Here is a 23,372-nt window from a genome sequence, read left to right on the forward strand (position 1 = left end):
TGCTCAATAACCCCTTGAGAAGAGGGTCATTAGAAATCAGTGGGGTGTTTATAAATGGATCGCCTCCGTACCTTAACACGCTGCTACTCAGCGCGGGTAGGTGAGGTAGATTGCCAGCCGGGGGGGGGTTAGGGCCTGGACTAGTTGAGTTATCACTCGCCGCTGATGTTAGCAGTGGTTGAGAATGAAACGGAGGTCGTCGGTTTTTCTCGGAGCGCTAGTGCAATAACCACCCGCGTCCACTCCTCCACCGTCCCCCGCTCAAATACTTGGTATAAATATCGCTCTTTGTAGCTTTTTTTTTCTCTCCCCCTCGGAGCAAATGTTTTCTTCCGTAAGATGTGATGAGCGTGCGCCGCTGAATAAACCATTGCGGTGATGTTTTCCTGTCAAGGTGTCAACCACACCCAGGGTGGTTATAAACTCAACCCTTTTCACACAGGATTTTGGATTAAAGCTTATTTTTACATATTTTGTGTACTCACATGCACTTCTGAAAGATTTCACGCCTGATGATGATTGCTTGTGTTGCAATCCCTTCTACGTGACTTTACCGTAAGAACTAAGAATATGAATCCCTGCAGTCGCGAAAGCTTTAAATCGAAAAATTAACACTTATTTTATTTGTTGCCCAATGCAAACGGGGAATTCTTTTAAATTACGACATTTACTGTCTATGCGTATTTTGAAGTGTAATTAAGTTAACTGCAATTGAATTAGTACCAGGTATCATAATCAGGTTAATTAATACCAATTAAACATCGGCAAATATTAAACGGTTAAAAATTGTCTCCAATTATATAATTACGCTTTAACATAAACTGGGAACATAGGGATGAATCAGGGAGCACACACAAGTTCGCAGAGTATTGACTGTTAAGTAATAAGAATAATGAGAGAAAGGTAGGTTATATTTCTTGGACATGTAATGAGAACACAAGAGACTGAAAATGTAATGTCTTGACTGGGTAAATTATAGGTACGAGAAGCCTGGGAAAACCGCAAATTAAATCACAATTTGAGCAATTGGATGCTACTGGGAGACTAATGCGAAGTTCTTGAGCAAATATCATCGGCAGAGATAAATGGAAGGGAGGCCATGATCGCCAAACATTTTTTGAGATAGCATGTGGCGCACACACAGACAGAGAGATTGACTGAAGAAAAGTGGGTTTGGGTGGGACACAGGGCGAGAGGGGACGATGATCAACACAAATGATGAAGCGGTGGTCGATAGAAAACGCCCAGGAAGATGTCCACCGTGAAGATGGAATGATAAAATCGGCTCACGTGCAGGATGGATATGGATTGTTGCATAGCAAGGCCGTGAGAAATGGTGATGGCTGAAGATGACCCTCATCAAGATGTGGACAGATCATGGCCGATGACGATAATGACGATGACAATTGTGGCAAGATTAAGTGCTTGCGTTGAAGTTACCAACTAAACCACAAGTAACTAAGTTACAAGTATGCACAAAATCCTGGTCTTAAGATAAACAAAAATACGCTTACTCAGTAACCGAACACTGGAATTTTGTAACAGAAGCAATACATTTACCATAACGTAAACATCTAATATTACAAAATTACGTTTATAATTTACAAATATTCAACTGTAATACATTCCGTAGATCCACTCACAACACTCACACCAAATGCACACACGTGACTATAAAATAATAACAATAGCACGTCTGTAAATTTTGATTTGAAGCTTTTGTGACTGCAGGGATTCATATTCTTGGTTATTTCAGTAAAGTCACGTAGAAGGGAAATAATAAAATAATATAAATATAAAACAATAAAAATTCTCACGACGGTTCGACTGCAACACAAGCAATCATCATGTGGATTTCACACCTGATGATGATTGCTTGTGTTGCAGTCGAAACGTCGTGAGAAATTTTTTTTTTTAATATTTATATTATTTTATTATTTCCCTTCTACGTGACTTTACCGAAAGAACCAAGAATATAATAGCAAGTCTGTAAAATTAAACACATGCGTATGCTATGTGACAATATTTATCACGTATGTTGATCTTCTTTCGCACCGTACGTAGCCAACCGCGCTAATCGCAGGTGCGGGGGCAGGACGGCAATAGATGTGGATGTTGTGATCAATCCTTGAGACAGTGAATATATTGGATCGGCACAGCACCATACAGGGTATGACTCACACCACCAGAACAAATTAAAAGAGCAGCACGTCCTGTAAGCCTTTTGAATTTGGCAGTCTAAGGCCGTGTGCCCGGTATAGTATGCGAGAGTCCAACGTTCATCGGAATGAATCTCCAAAGGCCATTCGTAATCGCGGGACACATTTCTTGAATTCAATTGTGGTGTGCAAAGCAAGGTTATTAGTGTGAGTTAGTGGGCATGCAAAGGCAACCTTTAAACTGCCGAGGGTCAGGCAAGGTTAAAATTCATGCAGCGGTGCAAGTTGCACCGACGCCGGAAGACACGCCGGCACAGAGAACATGGCTTATACCTGGTGCTCGGGACAGCAAATCCATTTGATGAATGTTGGTCCATGCTCTCCAATCAATGTTGGAAGCCTCATTTTAAAACCCGCCGCGTTCCCCAAACCAAACGGTGGCAACTCCGCCGTAGACGTCACGTTGCCGAGGCATTCAGACTTCATCTTCTTGGTTCTTTCGGTAAAGTCACGTAGAAGGAAAATAATAAAATAATAAAAATAAAACATAATAAAATAATTATCACGACGTTTCGGCCACAACGCAAGCAGCCGTCCACCTGAGGACCACCTGAGGACGGCTGCTTGCGTTGTGGCCGAAAGGTCGTGAGAATTATTTTATTATGTTTTATTTTCATTATTTTATTATTTTCCTTCTACGTGACTTTACTGAAAGAACCAAGAAAGATGAATCCCTGCAGTCACGAAAGCTTTAAATCGAAACATTCAGACTTCAGCAAAACGTGTCGTCTTGTTGCGATACAAGTTGCCCGCGGCAAATTTACGCCCGTCGCAAATGTCTGCAACTCTTTGACTACTCTGCCATCGTTTTTTTCCGCGGTTGTGAAGTACAGCTCAGAGTTTAGATACAGAAGAAGCTCCCAAGCAAGTGGAGCGAACACGTCGGAAAATCGTGCCGAACGAGACGTGGCACGACCCGAAAAAAGCATCGCGCAAGTGAAAGAATATTTCCACGTTGCCGGTACATCAATTACTGTAACATTGTTTGTGAATTTGTCTCTACCGTGTGGAATGAAAGTCGGGGTGCATGGTGAAGACCCACACACGTGCAAGCGGAGGACTCTCCAACTCTACATCGAGGCAAAGCTCTGCTACAATGTGGATGGAGTAGGCAGCATCCTTTAACTTAGTCATCGAATTTGTCCAGTAGGTCACAGCCTTTTAAAGTTTTAGTCTTGTCTCTGGATTCATGTCATTCTCTTAGTTTTAGTAGTACGTATGTACATATTATGTATGTATGTTGAACTTCTCTCGCACCGGAAGTGGCCAAAATTGTTAATCGGAAGTGTGGGGGAAGAACAACAAACTAAACACAAAAAGCAGTTCTAAAATCAGCCACTTAGTCAAACATGCCGACTTATTCAATATTGGCGTGAGGGGTAGGCAATTGCCTTTCCCCTGAATATTAGCCACGTGACCTCGGTAGATTATTTTACACATACTCGACAGCCAATTGCCATTTTTGGTTTTCCTCAATGCAGTCTCTCCAACGACGTTACTACATTATTCTGCATTTCCTTTCGACTCGTAAATTTTGTCTCGTCGAGCTCGGTCGCGCTTAGGTCTCTGGCGTGTCGCTCGCAGTTTCGTCCGCTCACCGTTGACGGAAACCCGTTCGAGAAAAAAAAACTCCCCGGTTGACGAACGCACTTTCGTCGTCAATTCCGTTGACGAAATGAACGCTGCCGTATCGAGTGAAAGGCTGGACGTACTCTGCGGAGCTTGTCCAGGATCTGGGGGTGCGTCAGGCCGTTCAGCGTCCCCACGATGGACATGAAGCCCACCAGGAAGGGCGGTGCAAAAGCTCCCTGCGGGCGAGAATTGAAAAAAAGGTAAAGTCGCAGCCCTGCAATTTCTTGTTCGTGTCGCTGCTGGCAGGAGGGCCGCCAGTCGAGGCATCTTTAGAGCCCCTCGAGAGAGTATTTGGCATCCTCTTCCATAGAGGTGCGAGCACCCACGCTTTACTCCACTCCACAACAACTGTTGATCGACCAGAGGTCGCAAACAGGTTTTGATTCCTTACCCGTACCCGTACCCGGCCGCACCAGGGTCGCAAACGGGTACCCGTACCCGTACCCGGTCGGGTACGGGTACGGGTACCCATTCCCTACCCGTACCCTACCCGAAATGAGTGACAAACGGTTACTCACCAGTGACTCACGGCCTACCCGTACCCGTACCCGGCTGCACCAGGGTCGCAAACGGGTACCCGTACCCGTACCCGGCCGGGTAGCTGGGTATCGGGTAGGGTACGGGTATCGGATACCCGGTTGCGACATCTGTGATCGACTAACTGTGGTCTTTCCCAGATATTCTGCTGGGTTGGATGAAAGTCTCTTGCACCGTCGTGTGAACTGCCGTGGTTGGAGATTGAACCGGCGCGCTCTGGATTGCAGGTCCAGTGTGCTAACCATTACACCACCAATAATAAAAATAAAGTACCATGCTGTCTTGTGGCAGCGTCGGCACTAGTCAGCCATAGGACTTGATGCCGACTATTACGCCCCAGGCTTATTAAGTGCTCGTTAACAGCCCTTTCCTATGCAGGCTACAGAGCTGGATCAGGTTTTCTTCTTGCAGAGCGTTGCTGCTGTATGTGCTACACCCTGGAATGTGCCCGACCTTATTAAATCTTGAAAGCCAAGCAGGCCGAAGCCAGAATTGCGGTTAGATGGGCGACCACCATGCCTCGAGCAGGTTGTTACGTTGCGAGCGACAGTGGGCGGTGCAGAAAAAGCCGTACACGCACGTATATACACTCTTCACCTTCACAAACACGTACTGACCAGCGTTGTGTATACGGAGCGGTGGTTCGGTGATTGGAGGTGCTCATCTAGCAGTCGGATGGACGTGTATGAGCTAAACAGCATATTAACCAAACCACGAGAACCGTGTTACCTGGTCAAGCGCCATCTTCTTGAGGGCAACAGTCTTGGTGGTGCCAGGAACCAGCCGATCCAGCACCCGGTACCAGCCCCCAATCACAGGTCCCTGCGAGCAGTGCGCGTCGCACACGCACAAACACAACGAGCGACACAAACCCACACACGCATACACACAAAAGACGACGGAGGCTTGTTCAGCCCCAGAGACCACAAGGGAAAGGGCTACTACTGGCAAGCGCTTATGAAGGCGGGCTCCAGCAAGGCACATGAAGAGCAGTGTGTCCAACTTTGTCCTCCCTCGAGTGCTGACGTTTATATATAAACAGGTGCTCACTTAAGGCCGAGACGACGTTGCAAGCGAAGTGGAACGGGGGTGAGGTGCTCACGTAAAGCGAAGTCCGACCTCGGATGCGACGTCAATCTCTGTTAAATCTGCGACTGTGTACAAGTGGCGAGGGGGAAACAAAAAACCCCAAAGCCTTGCTAATATAATTCGATTTGCAGAAGCCGAAGAGGGGGGGGGGGAAATTAATTCCGGGGGGGGGGGGGGGTACAATCTCTCTTAGAAATTAAAAAAACCTATATTCGGGAGCTCCGAGGGAAGGCAAGGCTCTCACGCAGGGTAGGAAGTAGTTCACCTCCGCCTACTGTACATGCTACTATTGATATGGAAGGCTCACCTTGATTAACCCCGTCTCTTCTCGAGCGCTGAAGTATAATGATCCACGGGATGACGTGACTTAAGGACAATGATTGATTACGCCGAAGGATCTTCGACGTTACATCGGATCTGGTTCTCGTTTCTCTCCAGCCCAACATGCCAAAATGAATGTCATCGCTAGCTCGTTGAATACAATTATCGGTCTTGTCCACACTCCCTCGACCCCCTCACCCCAACCCAACTCGTCCCCAGAATTGCTTCTGGGGGTGAGTTCACCAACTTGTGGAATTCCTTCTGGGGACGGGTGACTTCTTTCTTCAAATCGGCATTGACTACACACACAGAAGAACTTCCTCTCCACCCCTTGATTTCCCTGTAGCCTTCCTTTTTTTTTACAGTTTACTCTTCAATCAGCTGCGTGCATTAAATAGGAAAAAACTGATTAAGACAGAAGCCCATACTATTGCATTCGTGCAACCTGAAATCGGATCTTGAGTCAATTTCTGCACTGCAGTATTTCCATATATTTACCCAAATATAAAGATCCCCCGTATAGCCTGCAATAGACTCTTGGGGTAAGTGCTGTTAGTGAGCCCCTCTGAAGGACCGCGCAGCACACAATAAGGTGGGTGGCCGGGAATCGAACTCGGGTCGCCGGATTTGTAGCGCGGCGCGCTAAGCGCTACACTACCGCTCTCTCCGCTTCATACACACACACACATTATTATTTATACAAATTTCAACAAGACAGAAGCCAAAACAACAGCGGTTTGATAATTGGACTCGTGCAAATCTCACCACAAACGCAAAGCCAATGAGCATCATTTTGGCCGTCCGTGCTCCATCGTGATTCGGGAGGCCCTTGCGCTCCACCACTTGCTGGGAGATTATGTCACCCACACCGACAAGGCTACCTGGTGTGGTCAGACGCACAAGCCATGATTAATGACAGATCAGATCGTTGCTCTTGCCCAAGGTCACAGTGTCAGGTTATTACAAGCCGCTATCACCTGACATATGGCCATGGGTTCTTCATTTCTTCATTACCCCAGGGGGTGAGGGGAGGTATTCTACAACTACGGAATTCAACTGAACCTAGTTTTATTTTCTTTCTACCCCATGCAGCGGGCAAGAGCCCTTTTGCCCGGTGCGCAGAGCGTTCTTATACAACACGGGGCTGGATATTGCTCTCTGCGATAAACAAGTCTGCCTTGTTTATGCCGTGAAATTGTACTGCGGCTTGGACTAAAACTTCCTCCACAGTGGCTTTTCATCCAGGGCTTTTGCGCTTAAAAATGAACATCGACTCTCGTGGTGAATATTGATGCGAGAGATTAATATTAAATCAAATTTCAGAAATATTACGTGAAAACAGCAAATTCAAATTCACAATGGGCTTTTCCTTTAGTGATACCGTGCGTCGTGAATTTGATTGACAGGCATTTAAAGCTGACAATTTATACAACGAAGTTATATTGTAGCACTTTAATATGAACGCAAACAGCCTGAGAGTGAAAATTATCTAAACATTTACGGACCCAATTGCATTAATTTAATCATAGTTTTGCTTCAAACGCAGCGTGGAGCCTTTAGCACACCCACGCACATAATGCCGTACCTGAATTCATCCTCACATTGAGACAAATCAGATCAAATCAATTTGTACTTAACTCGCAAAATCACAGCTCCCGCAGAAGTAAATGACACGTAATATGGGCAAAATATATAAAAATATACAATTAGACTAAATATGGATTTACCTAACATATGGCTGCTTATCTCAACTCTGCAAACAATGAATGCTAATGTGAAAAATGTGTCTCATGAATTTAGGGACTTCATAAGTAAGGGCTGATTACACTCAATTCCTGCCACAAAATGATGAATCAGAATTATAAATCTAAGTCTCAATTACAGCACAGGACATCAAAATGTAAAATTTAATATTTCATGATGAAATATGGAAAACCAATTAGCAAAAAGTTAACAACTTTGCATATCACTTTTATCTTTTTTCACATTTCAAAATGCTCTGTCTGTTTAAAAGGACATTTTTAGTCGCAGATATGAATATGAAATTCAATTACCGGCCATGTGTCTGAATGCCCTGGCATGACACAAAGCCTAGATTTCCACGGATTAAAGAGAACTTGCCACATTTGTCATTAATATTGGCTCTTAGCATAGACAACTCTACAGGGGCCCTCTACAGCTCCCTCTAGGAAGACACTGGAGCTATGCACTCTAAATCTGGATTGAAAACTAATTTCTTTATAACTACTTTTCGTGTTTAGTTTATTTTCCTATCCCAGCACCTCTGATTAGTACGCTTGGTTACGTATGGTGCAAAAGAAGTTGAACATGAATACAAAAGATATATATTGTACTAGGCTAACGTATCGAGCAATGGGCCTTATCCATTATTCTTCGCTCTGCAAAAGAAACACTGCCCAAAACGTTAACATTCGGGATGGAATGACGCATCGATTAAGTGATGCATATCCATTCTTAAGTTCATGATACATGAAGTGCACCGCCACTCGTCATTCACTGGAATGTTAAAAAAGAGAACCGATTTTTAAAATTGAATCCTGACAATTTGTGGAATGCCTAGAGGCGCGCAGGGTGAATTGTTCCACCGCAAAATAACCTGCAAAATATTTTAAAGTTATAATGACATGAATGATGATGCATTCAGTCGTTAATTAGAATATTTTTTGTTACATTTCAGGCCACAAGCTTATCATATCGTACATATGTTGGTACCAGCTGAGCTGGCCCTGGATGGCAAAAGGGGACAATGGTAGATTGTAAACAAAGCCCAGGTTTTTTTAAAAAACTTCGCGACCAGCTCGCAGACACGAAACAAAATTTGGCGTGACATTCAGAAAATGCGCAAGAATGTGACTGACGCCACTCACTGTGACACCCTGCGTGCATGCATGCATCACAAATGGCATGCCACTTTCGTTGCAGGGCAAATCGATAACCACTGCAGGGTATAGAGTCCATGCATTTGGAGTTTTTTGGAGCAAAGAACATGGTCTCTGCAAACGGCACGAAGGAGATTGAACTTCACGGCCTCGCAATCGTGGCATTTCGTTAGTTTCAACAACGCAAATAACAATGGGGTGGAGCGGTCGCGCAGCGTATTAGTGCTGTGAACCCGGTGACTTGGGTTCGATTCTTGGCCACGACTAACCAAGTGGCGAGTGAAAACCGGTCATTGGCTTCTTCCTCTTCACTAACCCGCACTGACCAGCGTGGAGAAGTATGATCAAACGCCCCCCCCCCCCACCCCCCCCCCCCCGTTGACTGACACAGCATGCGGAGGCTTTCATCCAGACAAGGGCTCTAAATTATTCTATAACTAACTAATGAACGGTGTAAGTGGCAATCACAAAAACTCAAGTATTAAAAAGTATACGATTTCTTCAAACACATTTGCATATATGTCCCATGTAAATAGAACTGATATGCATTCCAACTTGTTTAATTTTTCTGAAACTCTGAAAAGTTTATGAGTCATTAGCGCCATATGCTAGCAGTGCAATTATGCATTAATTAATGTTTACTTTAAAACTCACAACAAATGCATCTCATCGTGAATTTACAAATAGATGTTATTTATTTGTGTATGTTTTGTGGAATGGGTTTACATGACCCAGGCCACGATTGCAAATGTGACTATCCTCATTGTTTTCTTGAGTTGTCACCTGGCTCAACAACATAAACGTGACCCCTGCAGCCAATCGAGGCTGCTGCATTCACCACAATAAAAAAACAGAATTTATTCCCGAGTCGAATCGTGACCACAAATCACGACCATTCATGAAACCAGAAAGGAGGGGATCAGGGTGTGAATCATTACACGCCTCACTATGCGCACATACACAACTAGTAGTAATAGGTTTTTACCCTTTTAATTGGCAACAAAACTGACACCTTTATACAAGAGATCATGTCTGCATTAACCACAACCGCATGTGTAACGAAGACAACCGCAATTGTTGTGGTTAATGCAAACATGATCCCTTGTATAAAGGTGTCAGTTTTGTTGCCAGTTGAAAGGGTAAAAACCTATAACTATATCTTGCTACTGGCAAAGGTGGTCTCATAACATACACAACTAATACAGCTATATTTATAGAGTATATATATATACAAAGATCAAAGATCCCCCGTATAACCTTAACAGACTGTAGGGGTAAGTGCTGTTAGCGAGCACCTATGAAGGCCGGAACGGTACACGAGGGGGTGGGTGGCCAGCACCACGCCCGACCGCCTTTGTCTCCCCAGTGGCAATGTTTACACACCGCACCAGGTACTCATTTAAAGCTGAATCGACCTAGGGGAGGCCCAGGACCTGTTCAGATAATCGTCACCGGTGTTGGCCGTGTTCGGGAATCGAACCCGGGTCGCCAGGTTTGTAGCGCAGCGTGCTAACCGCTACACTACACTACACACACGCATGTGCACACATGTAAGTATATGTACATACAAGAATGCTTCGTCCATATGTTTATGGATACAGTAATGCTCAATAGTTCACAACGAGTATAATGTTATGAGATATTTCACTTCTGTAACGAAGACTCATCAATTATACTCCCCTTGCATTGTGGGCAAGGACAATGTAGGTTAATTCAGCACCTGGAGTTTTGTTCAGTGAATCATCAGCAAGAGGCAGAAAACCCACTTATCACATTTCATCATCATTTGTGGCCAAGCGCGGAAGTTCATCCTGCAGCAGCCACAACTCAGACATCAAGCGAGCGTGTGTATTGTTACAGGGCAAACTTTGCACGGCATTTTATTTTTCACAGAAAATTTTCAAAACCAGAGAAGCAGAAAGGAGATATACAAAGTGTGGTGGCTGAACGGCGGTGGGAAACAAAACAAATGAAATAGTTTTCACCGAAACATCTATGAATCTATTTTAACTCCACGCAACGGGAAAGTAAACCCCCCGCCCACCTCCTACGCATTTCACAAGTAGTGACTAAGCCCATATCTGCATTTCCCATAAATATGCTAAATTCCTCTTGATATGCAAATTCTTTTGTCAAGGCGCTCTTCCCCCTCCAACCGAGCTTAAATATACGCTCCAAGCTTGGTGGTGTTTTATTCAGACGCCGTCTTCCCGACAGACCTGTTCTTCACCTGAGGACGGCTGATTGCGTTGTGGCCGAAACGTCGTGAGAATTATTTTATTATGTTTTATTTGTATTATTTTATTATTTCCCTTCTACGTGACTTTACCGAAAGAACCAAGAAGAGAATAAAAAAAGTAAAACATGTCACAAACGTACGGGGTCAAGAGACAGTGGCTGTGGGGGTTAAAACGGATAAATCTCACTTATTAACAATTCCGCCGCTCCCTCCTTGCCTTGTGAGTCACTGGCGCGAGACGCCACGAGGGACGACGGAACAGGCAGGTGGAGGAGACAGATGGGGGTCAAGCCGGCAGCGCCCACTTGTTTAACGTGTCCTTATCCATTACGCACAAAGCCGATTTACAAGCGAAACCATTGCCCACTTCTTCAACCGCTGACATTTGTATGAGTTACGACGGCTGAATATTAATACGTCGGGCGCTCGGTTCCGCGGGACGGGGCCGCGTTTGCTGCTTGCGCAGGAGCGTCAAAGTGGAAACGTTCCCCCGAGGGGTAACGATGTCTCCCTCCCATACGTGTGTGCGCCGTACGAAACGTGAAATGTCACCGGGTCACCGACGGTCTGGCAAACAAAGCGCGGTGCGAACCCCCGAAGGCCACGGAGGGACGCAGCCCCTCCCGGCAGGCGAAGAGCGCGGAGGTCGTGACGAGCAATTCGTTTCGTCGGCTCCGGGAATCAATCTTCCCATTGGAGAGCTCATTAATCGATTTAGCGGTGCTTAATTGTCTCTAATTGTGCCTTAGGTACGCGTGTAGTAGTAAAAAAAAATAAAGACGCGTCAAGACACTTAGGTAAATGAAGTGATGAAACTGTTAGGGAAAAAAACACGTCATTACCTAACAGTTTATTTTAAAGTGCGTTTAGTGTAATAGTGGAAGCTATTATTGTAATAATTGTGGCTATGTTGGAGTGTCTAAATATTCTACTGTGATTTGTATGTCATTTTTTTCAGAAATCTGTGTACGTGTTGTACTTTTGTTATTAATAACTGGATAAAATACCCAGACTAAAAACATGTGACCCATTAATGTAATTACGTTACCCATTAGTTACAGCTACATGGTATTAAAAAACCGCCAAATAATGTACAGGCCTTGATTAATGCACAACTGAATGAAGGCTTGCACATGCTGTGTCTGACATGGAGGTTGTTAGACCATGCTTCAGCAGGCTGGTCAGTGTATGTTTGTAAAGGAAATGCAAAGACCAATTCATCAAGAACGGTACTTTACAGTTAACGTTAGCCATGGCTGGGAATCGAACTCGGTTCATCAGATCCATAGCGTAGTGAGTAAATCCTTGCAGCGCCCTTGGGGAGGGTTCCATTTTCATAGCTGTTTTAGGAACCGCATCTGAGATGGTTAGTCACACCCTGATGTGTACTCGAAACAAAATATTAAAAACTAATAAATGCACTTCGTCAAGAAGTTCCCAGCATGTGGAGTTATAAGACCGTCAGACAGGCATCTTTCCGCACATACCAGTAGAGTGATACAGCACGACCGTGAAAACCCACGTGATGGTACACAATGCACTTCATTAAAGCAACGTGCTCAGAGCTGATGAAGACGTAAACTTTGGCAAATATGCCAATTGATTTTTTTTTTTTTTTGAAAACTGGAATGCTGAAAGGCAATCTGGAGATTACATCCAGCAATTCGGCATCATCGGGTGTCAGCGAAAAACGGAGCTCTCGCATGTGAGAGAGAGAGATTGGCTTTCGCTTGCTATTCAACATTTCTCCAGTTTGCTGAAACAAGACGAATCAATTTGCGTATTTGCCCATGTGACAACGCTATTTGATTTGCTCTGTCGGGTGGTAGAGGCTAGTCATTAAAAAGTGACATTATACCTGTAAGATCTAACCCAAAATAAAAACGAATTATGAATAATAGTGGTTATGGAAGCTTACAATTAAAATGTAACCAAGTAGAAATATCTATTGAAAAATTGGCATCACGAGCACAATGTAAAATTACAGCACTGTTGTGCGCTTATCATTGTGCTATCGGCTGTAGATTGCTTTGACAAGAAAAACATTTCTGGAATAGGTGTATTTGAACGCCATGATAAACTACTGTATTAATGAACTACAAGCAGACAAGTCATAATTAACCCAGCACCCGATAAACACGCAACGTTGGCCCACCGCTGGTATGTGGTCGGAACCGTTGCACCAATGTTGGTCCATTGATAGACCAATGTCCCATGTTTAGTGCGAACATAAGAACTCAATGGCCACACACTAATATTCTTATATGAACATTGATTAGTTATGTTAGTTAATTGGGCAACATCTGTAACAACCATATTAGATATGAAACAGCACAGGACATTGCCAAAACTAATTCATAATATAAACCATGGTTTGCATCAAAAAATATATATATTACACATTTTCAGCCATTTGTGAATCCACTACTGAATGAAGGCCGCCACATGCTATGTCAGTTATGGAGGTTGTTTGACTCCACTGCACCACGTTGGTCAATGTGAAAAGGTAAAGGTGGGGTGACCAGGACCACTTGGACGTTAAGACTCGTCCGGGAATAAAACTCAGGTTATCAGGTTCGTTGCGCAGTGCACGAGCTACTAACACCACCACTCGCACACCTTCACGTTCGCCTAATTGCTTTTGCAAAACTTTGTAGGCACGCATGGGAACACATGAATGGAACCAGCCGGCAGGAAAAATTCATTCATAAAAACAGATGCCACATGTACCTGCTCGATGTGGTAATAAACCATTCCGCTCGCCATCAAAAGGAAATTGTTTCACTCTGGCATAGCACAAATGGTAGCAGCAGTAAAACAGGTGAGGATTTATGACCCCACTTGTGTGTGTGTGGCGCTATTACCAACTGCGCCAATTGCTCAGGATGGCCTACTCTGGGCACTAAATTGGGCAGAACAAAGAATATATGGATGGATCCATCAGCTTGATTTGTGTGTTGATCCGAATCGTGACACAACACACCGCATTAATGACACATTTCTGGATCATTGCAGTTATATCGCCAAATGTGTCCAGTTCAATAGATGTTTGTATGTATTTTGAAGCTTGGGTCAACACAACTTCAAGGTGCCTTTGCACATCCGCCCAACTATACTCGTTGAAGGTTTTAGTACAAACAGTGAGCGTTCCTTGCTCCACTGTTTTATTACGCACCTGAGCAAAAATAAACAATTGGGCACGGAACAATAATTATCACACATAACGCGTAGGCCTTCGCGACCAATACCATCCATAAGAGTTTTTTTTTGTGTTAGATCGCGTAAATATATGTGTCGTTAAACCTGCCACCACCCGACACAGCCAACTAGTAAGGGTTGTCGCGTAAACAGAACATGCCAATTCGTCACAAAAAAAAAAACTTCTTATGGATAATCACACATCTCATACAAAATCTTCAAGGAGCATAAAAGCACCATTGCTTGTGGTGAAAAAATTGGTTCACATTTGCAAAAGGTTTGGGCCACCAAGCCAGATCTACGAAGCATTACGCCTAATATCGGTGGCCCCAATGGAGACACAAAATAAAATTATCCAGAGATAGTTTCTTCTTAATTATTCACACATTTTTCAGATATGACGCATCATCTGCTGCGGTGGCAGAACATTCTGCGCATTTATTTGTAAGTAAGCATTCCTTAGTAGTGGTCTTCCAAAAGTGCTAGTTTCATGCTATCACCCACGGTTTTTAGCAGATAAAGGGAAGTGATGCACACATTGTGACAAATGCATCGTATTTTCCCACATTTATTCACAGATATCAGTAGTTATGTTGGTGGATAGGCACAAATAACAGGATCTGGCAAGTGCATACACCTCCATGTAAAAGCAGATAAGAAGTGTGTTTTTATCTCTCACTTCATTTAATTTTTACATTTTTTTCAGAAGCAAACGTTTGAAGTTTGTTTCTCAGAAATGCATTAAAAAAAGTAGAAGTGATTTACTGCTCAAATGAGCAGTGAGGTTTTACTTATCTCCCGTTTACAGCCCTAGGACAGTGATAAAGAAAAATCCACTATCTTACAGCAGGGGCGAGTCTCTCCATGGGACAACCACTGTTCACTCTCCCCACAAAGTGGTAGCAACTTTATCGACCCCTGGAGGGATGATTGGCTGAGTCAACCCTCCAACCAAGATTTGAAATTGCAACACTCCATTTGAGAGCTGCTCGCTCTTCTACCGCTGAGTAACCCAGTTGCAATGTCAATAAGTCAGGTGAAGACGGTGGGGGGGGGGCGTGATTAATTGACAGCTTACCGGCAGTAGTGATCTGGACCTTCCATGGATGTCTGACCATGAGGCCTTGATACCACCTCCACATGTAAGCCATGGCACCGACACTCGCCGGTACTTTTGTCGTCAAGCACCCTGGATGAGTGCACAAAGAACAGGCCGTGTTTATTCGTTCACATATACCACGTGTACATTTTGTTGGTCATGCATGAAAATACAAAACAACCAATTTATGAACGCTGTTAAAGTCTTTAATTAAAACATTTAGATTTTCAATACTGTTGCGGGAAGAGAAGTGGCACACTGCTTAATGCACTGCACTGTGAACCTGGTGACCCGAGTTTGATTTTCAGGCTCGGCTAAAGTCTGAACTACCCCTGGGGGGTACTCTTCATCCAACGAGCAATGACCACCATGGTCAAGAAAGGTAACACAACCGTCAAGACCAGCACAGTATAGGTAGATCATTATTCCAGCAGAGGTTGACATAAATGATGTTCTCATTCTGCAGCACATTGAAAATGTACATGTGGAGATTATACAATTCTTTTTTTACACGCTATTAAATGTCACTAGTCAATCTCCAATAAGATTATGGGATTAGATATCTGATAATAAATTATCCATGCCTGGAGATGTACTACATAGAGGAGGTGTGGTATAAAAATAAATGATGATAAAAAATATATGTTTATTCTATTAAATGTAATTTGAAGTTAAAATAGCAACTGCCTAATTAGTAACTCATAGTAAGATTACATAAGTGGGCAATTACCCTTCTTTAGACACATAAACTTGTAGTTTAACACGTAGGCTTTCGCAACCTTCATCATCCATAATAGTTTTTTTTTATTAAATCGCATAAATATATAAAAGTGTCAATAAACCCGCCACCACCTGACACAGCCAATTAGTAGAGGTTTGTCACGTAAACAGAACATGTCAATTCGTTACTTGTGTAGTGACATAAATTCGGTCACATAGCAGCATAGTGCTGGCTGCTGGCAGGGAAGGGGGTCTGCAGCTTACAGCAGCCCTGACTTGACAGCAGGTCACGTGATAGACCAGAGGGATGTAGGGCAAAGGTTACGGAAGGGGCACACCGAGAACCCGCTAGTAGGTTCCGGAAGGGGGCGTGACCGGGGGCGGAGCCAGGCCATGCTGACAGTATAAGAGGGCCCCTGGGAGAGGACCTCGGGGCTGTTGTTTTGAGTAGGCCTCGGCATGGTAAGGTAATTTACCCTTTTTACCAGGTAAAAGGGTAAAGGTGTCGACATAAAGGGTAGGGTAAAGGTAGGCTCGTTGCTTTTTACCTTTTACCTTACCTGCTAAAGGGTAAAAGGTAGGGTAGAGTGATTGTATTGTGGTAAGGTAAAAGGTAAGGTAAAGGTAGGCTCGTTGTTTTTACACTTTTACCTTACCTTGCCGAGGCCTAGTTTGGAGTGGGATTCCATTGTGCTGCTGGAGTCTTCACCACCGTCTCTGTATTCACCATCTCGGCGTCGCCAGTCAGGCAGTCTACCAGCTGTCCTGACTGGGAACTGTAGTTACCAAGTGTTATCTGTTAAGGCCGTCTTAATAAACAGAGTGCCTCCTACTCTTAGTGTCTCTGAGTCAGTCACTACACTAGTACAGCACACCGGTGTGTTGGAGAGCAAAGCCACAACATTTATAATCTGAGCACGACGTTTCACCAGTAGTTACAACTAGCTTCATCAGGCAACGGCCATATTTATGGAGAAATCCTCCCGTTTCGTTCCTTAGAGGGAGATGCGATGTCACTTGATGACGTCAAGAAGGGTACACAAGTGAAATCATCACATATCTCCCTCTAAGGAATGAAACGGGAGGATTTCTCCACAAATTTGGCTGCTGCCAGATGAAGCTAGTTGTAATTACTGCCGTAACGTTGTACTCAAGATTGTAAAAGTTGTGGCTTTGCTCTCCAACACACCGGTGTTCTACATTAGTAACAAATTGGCATGTTATCTTTACGTGACAAACCTTACTAATTGGCTGTGTCGGGTGGTGGCGGGTTTAACGACACTTTTATATTTATACGCGATCTAACCCAAGAAAGCTGTATTATGGAGTAAATATTTTCCATTGCACCAGTCAGCATTTCACAATGGGGTCCTTATATAACCCATGGTACAATACTGCCACCACAACATCCTCCAACACCCACTTGCAGATACGGACCCCACGTAGACTTGTGGTGGAGTGGTGCACACATTCCAAACGCTTTATATTATCAGTAAGCTCACCGAGCGCCTTATTCAACGTTCCACCTTATCTGTTTTCATGCCAGTCTACGTCTTGCAAAAAATTCTCATAGTGCAATATAATTTTCATTTCATAGCATAAATAAATGTATGTATGTTGAACTTTTGTCGTACCATACGTAGCCAACTGTGCCAACCGTAGGTGCGGGAAACAATTAAGTTGAATCTCAAGTAAGAACAAGCACACCACGGCAAACCTACGAAAACGTGGAGATACCGTATACATTTTTACATGAGATGGATCAGTTATTGACAGAAGAGATGATACAAGTTTTGAGCTGTGATTGAAAAGAGGCAAGTATGGCTATTGGCAGAGAAGTCTAGTCCACATAGGCAGCAGCAGAGAAGATTTCCATTGAGTGAAAGTTGATGAAGGGTGTAAATCAGCGTTCTTCATTGCAAGGCCCGTAGCACAATGGCGGCCCCTGGTGGCCTTTAGTGCGGTCCCCGACAATACACACATGTCAAAAACATCCCATAATGCTGTCAAACCCAATGCTTTCAAATGTGTGGCATGGCAGCCCTCAGACTGTCGGCTCTAGATAGATGGCCCTGGTCATTGCAGAGGGGAGCACATGGAGGAGAGGATAGAAAGCTACGAAGGGGAGATGACACGAATCCATGTAGGATCCTGAAGATAGTACGAGGGTGATTTTGTAATTGACTCGGGACTAAGTTGGGTGCGACTGAAGGGATCAGAGGACTGTGGTGATGTGGCGATGCGGTGAAGATCTTTCAAGTTGTACCACTGTCATTAAATCTCAAACTATTTATGAGCTGTGCTATCCGGTTAATTAGGTAATCAATCCCTCCAGTAAATATCAGTTTGATTACTCGACTTATCGGATACAACGAAAACAGTTTAAAAGTCTCGCATCTGTTCCCACGTGTGCCGCTGGATGGGAGGTGATGGGCGGGGCTTGGTGACATCATCAGCATTGGGGCGTGGGTTGTAGGGGGTTTCCTGCCTTCACGAGGAAGGATGTGGGGGGGGGGGGCAGCCACAATTTTCAACTGGGCTTGAGTAATCGACCACTAAAATGTATCCGATTACATTTTAACGTCAATTAATCAACCAGTGGGTATCTTTTAAGTCTGTACACTTAAATTTGTATTTAAAGCTTTTGTGACTGCAGGGATTCATATTCTTGGTTCTTTCGGTAAAGTCATGTAGAAGGGAAATAATAAAATAATATAAATATAAAAAAAATTCTCACGACGTTTCCACTGCAACACAAGCAATCATCATCAGGTGTGAAATCCACAGCAAGAAAATTTTCTTGCTGTGGATTTATATTTTATATTTATATTATTTTATTATTTCCCTTCTACGTGACTTTACCGAAAGAACCAAGAATATAGTCCGTACACTGTGATTTAATCCCCAACTGGACTGCCGACGATTGTGTTCTTCATTGCAAGGCCTGCGGGCTACTGGGGGCCCTTGGTGGCCTTTAGTGCGGACCCTGACGTGCGGGCCCCCGACAAGACACGACACATGACAACCCCAACATCATCATCATCATCGTGCTGCTGTCAAACCCCCAATGGTTTCAAATGTGTGGCGGCCCTCACACTGATGATGGCTCACAGGGCTATACCTAATAAATGAACTGAACTGATGTCTTTATCAGCGAAAGTGCTCTCCCCCCCACCAACCTCTGAAAATTAGTGAAGAACAACTTTCCTCTATGATAACTGCCGGTTGGTGCCGTGTCATGTCACAGCAATGCCACCTTCTGGCCAAGACCTGACATTGCCCAGCCATGTGCGTGTACACGAACACAAACAAACTAAACATGGATCCGAGATTTGAAGCTTTCGTGACTGCAAGGATTCATACTCTTTGGTTTTTTCGGTAAAGTCACGTAGGTAAAAAATAAAATTTTAATTAAAATTAATGAAAGTAAAATAAAAATTATTAATTTTAATTTATTTTTTACTTACGTGACTTTACCGAAAAAACCAAAGAGCATGAACATGGATCATCTACGGCTCCCAAACAAATCCGGTGCTCACCGGGGGAATTCGTGACCTTGACCACAGTTTACCAATGCCGCCGTGTGAACTTTGTACGAGGTTGAAAACACAAACGAGGGGCAAGCGATAAGCAAAACTTGCAAAAAAAAAGCTTCAAATAAAAAAAAGACATGTTCATTCGACGGCAATACCCAATCAGTGAAAACAAAAATTACAGTGACAATTAAAATTAAGTTACAACTCCTTTAGTCAGTCCACTGCCGGATGAAGGCCTATGGAAGGCCGTGGTCTTGAACACAATTCGCGTTGTGAGATTCATATCAAAGCCACCCCCCCTCCACACTAAAACACATTCCTGCAGAGGGAGCTGGTAGGAACGTTGGGTTGCTCGGTCAATGGCCAGGGTCAACGGCGGCGTGGTGTATTCCGCAAATATGCCCGACTGTGAGGGCGGGCACAAGCCGGCGTGAGTAGGTTAAACGTTGAGTTTTATAAGGGCACCACGGGGTGACCAGCCCCTCCCCACCCAGCCCCACACCCTCCCCACCCAGCCCCTCCCCACCCAGCCCCACCCCTCCCACCCCCACCCAGCCCCTCCCCACACAGCCCCACACCTCCCACCCCCCACCCAGCCCCACCCTCCCCACCCTCCCTTCTCCACCCAGCCCCACCCCTCCCATTTTTGGATACACGACGGACGGACGGACACAATAATCCCCTGTGGGCTGGTGTAACCAGAAGGTTCCTACCAGCATTACGCACTGTGTGGTATTGTGTAGGAGAGTTCCATTTGGTTTCAGCAGAGGGCAGTGCGGCACAGTTAGTTTGGTTGCAAGAGTACTGCACAGCGTTGTGCTGTACACTGCGTAAAACGTCTATGCTCCCCCGGCCTCATCAGCGTGGTGAAGTATGGTCAAACACCCTTCATCCAGCAGTGGATTGCCTTCGCGATTTAAATTAGTACCGCGTTAACGGAGCACTTGTAAATGTTGTTAGCGGGCATCGTACAGAGTGCTGCTTATGCAATTTTTTACTTTATAAGATGTTCGGATATTGTACGGTAATTTGACAAGTGCACAGTATCCAACACGAACTCTGAAGTAGGACCATTGCCCGAATCGTCAGCGTGATAGGACGTACGCATAACTTGATAGCAACGCGAAGCAAATGTTTGGGTTGTTACTGCTTCGTCTTTCGGCATTCGTGTCCGACGTTTCGCTGCACTTGGAACATCAGCGCGTGTCCCCCCCGCCCACAACGCGATCCATCCAGCCGCAGCACGTGCATGGTGCGAAACGTCGGACACGACGACGAGCTACACCACGCAAGTTACAAAGATCCCCCGTGTAGCCTGAACAGACTGTAGGGGCAAGTGCTGTTAGCGAGTAGCACCTATGAAGGCCGGCACTGTGGCACACGAGGGGCTGGGTGGCCAACACCACGCCCGGCCACCTTTGTATCCCCCCCGTGAGGTTTGCGTTGGACGAAGTGACAACGATCCCCCCCCCCCACTACGTTACAGCCTCTTTGGGGGGGGGCGGGGGAGCAAGTGGGGGGGGAGCAAGTGGGACGGGGGAGCAAGTGGGAGGGGGGAGCAAGTGGGGGGGGGAGCAAGTGGGGGGGGGAGCAAGTGGGGGGGGCAAGTGGGGGGGGGCAAGTGGGGGGGGCAAATGGGGGGGGGGGGCAAGTGGGGGGGGGGCAAGTGGGGGGGGAGTAAGTGGGGGGGGGAACAAGTGGGGGGGGGCAAGTGGGGGGGGGGAACAAGTGGGGGGGGCAAGTGGGGGGGGGAACAAGTGGGGGGGGCAAGTGGGGGGGGCAAGTGGGGGGGGAGCAAGTAGGGGGGGCGGCAAGTGGGGGGGGGCAAGTGGGGGGGGGAGCAAGTGGGGGGGGAGCAAGTGGGAGGGGGGAGCAAGTGGGGGGGGGAGCAAGTGGGGGGGAGCAAGTGGGTGGAGCAAGTGGAGGGGGGAGCAAGTGGGGGGGGGGGGGGGGGGAGCAAGTTGGGAGAGCGAGCGACAAACCTACGGGGTGAGACCAGCCAACATCCACAGCGCGCACGCGGTTGTTGTGTTGGTGGTGTTGGTGCGGTCGGCACCGAGTGGCGATATTTACACAACGCACCAACAAACGCGTTCGATGAGGCCCCCCGAGAGAGACGACCTTGCCACCTGACAAACACACACACACGTAGCAGCAGCCGTCGATCTTCTTAAGACGCTGAACAACAACCAGGGCCCGCTCCACGCGTTACACAACGCGGCTGACAGGCTGTAGTTTGCCTGCCACGCGATTCCACATTTCGTAGAGCGCACAAGGCGATCCGAACATCGCGTCCGGAGCACAGCTATTGGACGAGCCAATTGAACGGGGGTCTGCCCCCCCCACACACACTGAGTTTGCTCGAGGGATAATGACATAATATCCTGGTGACTTGGAAGCTCTCCCCACCCCACCCCCCGTGCCAATGCGGTGTGGGAATAGAGAATGGATCGTGATTCCACGTGCCCTTAACGCAGAGCAAGAGACACCCACGTGGTCGGCACGTGGCCGGCGTCCTCGGCGGCGGTCAAAGACGCTGAATGTGTTTATAGAGGGTGGTCCAGATGTCTTGTGACACCCCCTCCCTCCATAATTAAATGAGCCCTATTTTTTTTAACCATCGCGTTGCAATATATATTAATTTATTTTAGGGGCCGTCTATAAATGACGTCACGCGAGTTTTGACACACGGCGTCACAAAAAGTCAGACCCCCCCCCCTCAAATATGACGTCACAAAGCTCTTCCCTCCCCCCCAAAACCATATTTCCATTTTGTAAGTAAAACATTCTTCAAATCGCTTTAGACTATTGTCATTGTAGTGCGTATTTAATGTGGCGCTGCACTCTGATGTTGCAGGAGTGTTATAACAATTAGTGTTGTTACCGAAAGAACCAAGAAGATGAATCCCTGCAGTCACGAAAGCTTTAAATCGAAATTTATTTTCGACCATAAAGTCAAACCGATGAATGAAAACGTTTGGTCGCTTGTGGTGGAATTAAGTGTTGGTAGTCAAAATCCCATCAAGAGCTCCGTCTAGCGGAGGTCCTTCCGCCAGCAGTAGCCTGAACAAGTAATTGCAGGTAAAGTCACGTAGGTAAAAAAATTTAATTAATAAAAGTAAAATAAAAATCACGACGTTTCGGAGGCAACACAAGCTTCCGTCTTCAGGTGGAACCGTCACAGCACGCTTGCTGTATCTACTTAGTAAAGAATTTTTTACCTACGTGACTTTACCGAAAAAACCTAAGAATATGAATCCTTGCAGTCACGAAAGGTTTAAATCTAGAAGTAATTGCAGGGCTGCAACGTTACCTCTTACTCTCAACCCGATGAGCTACTGAGCTGCACAACAGGTTGAGGTTATAACTCGTTTTACCAGTTTTTCCTTGCAAAAAGACTTGCATGTCCGTGAGCCATCGCCTAATGTACGCATAAAAACCAATAACCTGGCAGAGGACGTTATGTTTCGAGATATTTCTGTAAGAAAGTAATCAAGTGGCAGCATCTGAGAGAACGTTAAAACACCACGTGACAATGCGTGACGTAAGTTGATCGGTTCTGTGACAAAGAAAAATATCACTGGCAAAGAGTAAACAACATGAGACCTCCTTTACCAGTGGCAAAATATAGTAATAGGTTTTTACCCCTTCAACTGGTACAAAAACTGACACCTTTATGCAAGGCAACATGTTTGCAATAACCACAACAAAAGCAGTTAAAATGCAAACAAAAAGAAACAACACCAATGGAGACTAGGCTCTAAGAAAAGCTGTCTCGGGTGTGGACCAATCAACTTCAAGGACAGTGCATATCAGGGTAAAAACCTTTTACTATAAAGAGTAAACAAAACAATGCTCCCCCAAATTTTGATTACAGGTCCC

General features: G+C 45.3%; 1 protein-coding gene across 1 annotated transcript in view; it reads right to left on the minus strand.

Annotated features, from left to right (window-relative positions):
- The window catches only part of MPV17 (mitochondrial inner membrane protein MPV17), a 42,520-nt gene extending 20,758 nt beyond the window's left edge, over positions 1 to 21,762 (minus strand). Inside the window, exons 1-5 of the mRNA XM_061562433.1 lie at positions 21,573 to 21,762; positions 15,214 to 15,324; positions 6,564 to 6,679; positions 5,118 to 5,210; positions 3,932 to 4,027 (exon numbers count right to left, since the gene is read on the minus strand). Coding sequence (XP_061418417.1) covers positions 3,932 to 4,027; positions 5,118 to 5,210; positions 6,564 to 6,679; positions 15,214 to 15,286 — 378 coding nt within the window. The 5' untranslated portion in view covers positions 15,287 to 15,324; positions 21,573 to 21,762. The remainder of the gene's footprint in view (positions 1 to 3,931; positions 4,028 to 5,117; positions 5,211 to 6,563; positions 6,680 to 15,213; positions 15,325 to 21,572) is intronic.
- Between the last annotated feature and the right edge of the window lie 1,610 nt (positions 21,763 to 23,372).

Source organism: Lethenteron reissneri, chromosome 29 (genome assembly GCF_015708825.2).
Source record: "Lethenteron reissneri isolate LAM-NWPU_2019-01 chromosome 29, ASM1570882v1, whole genome shotgun sequence".
In the NCBI taxonomy this organism is placed as follows: domain Eukaryota; kingdom Metazoa; phylum Chordata; class Hyperoartia; order Petromyzontiformes; family Petromyzontidae; genus Lethenteron; species Lethenteron reissneri.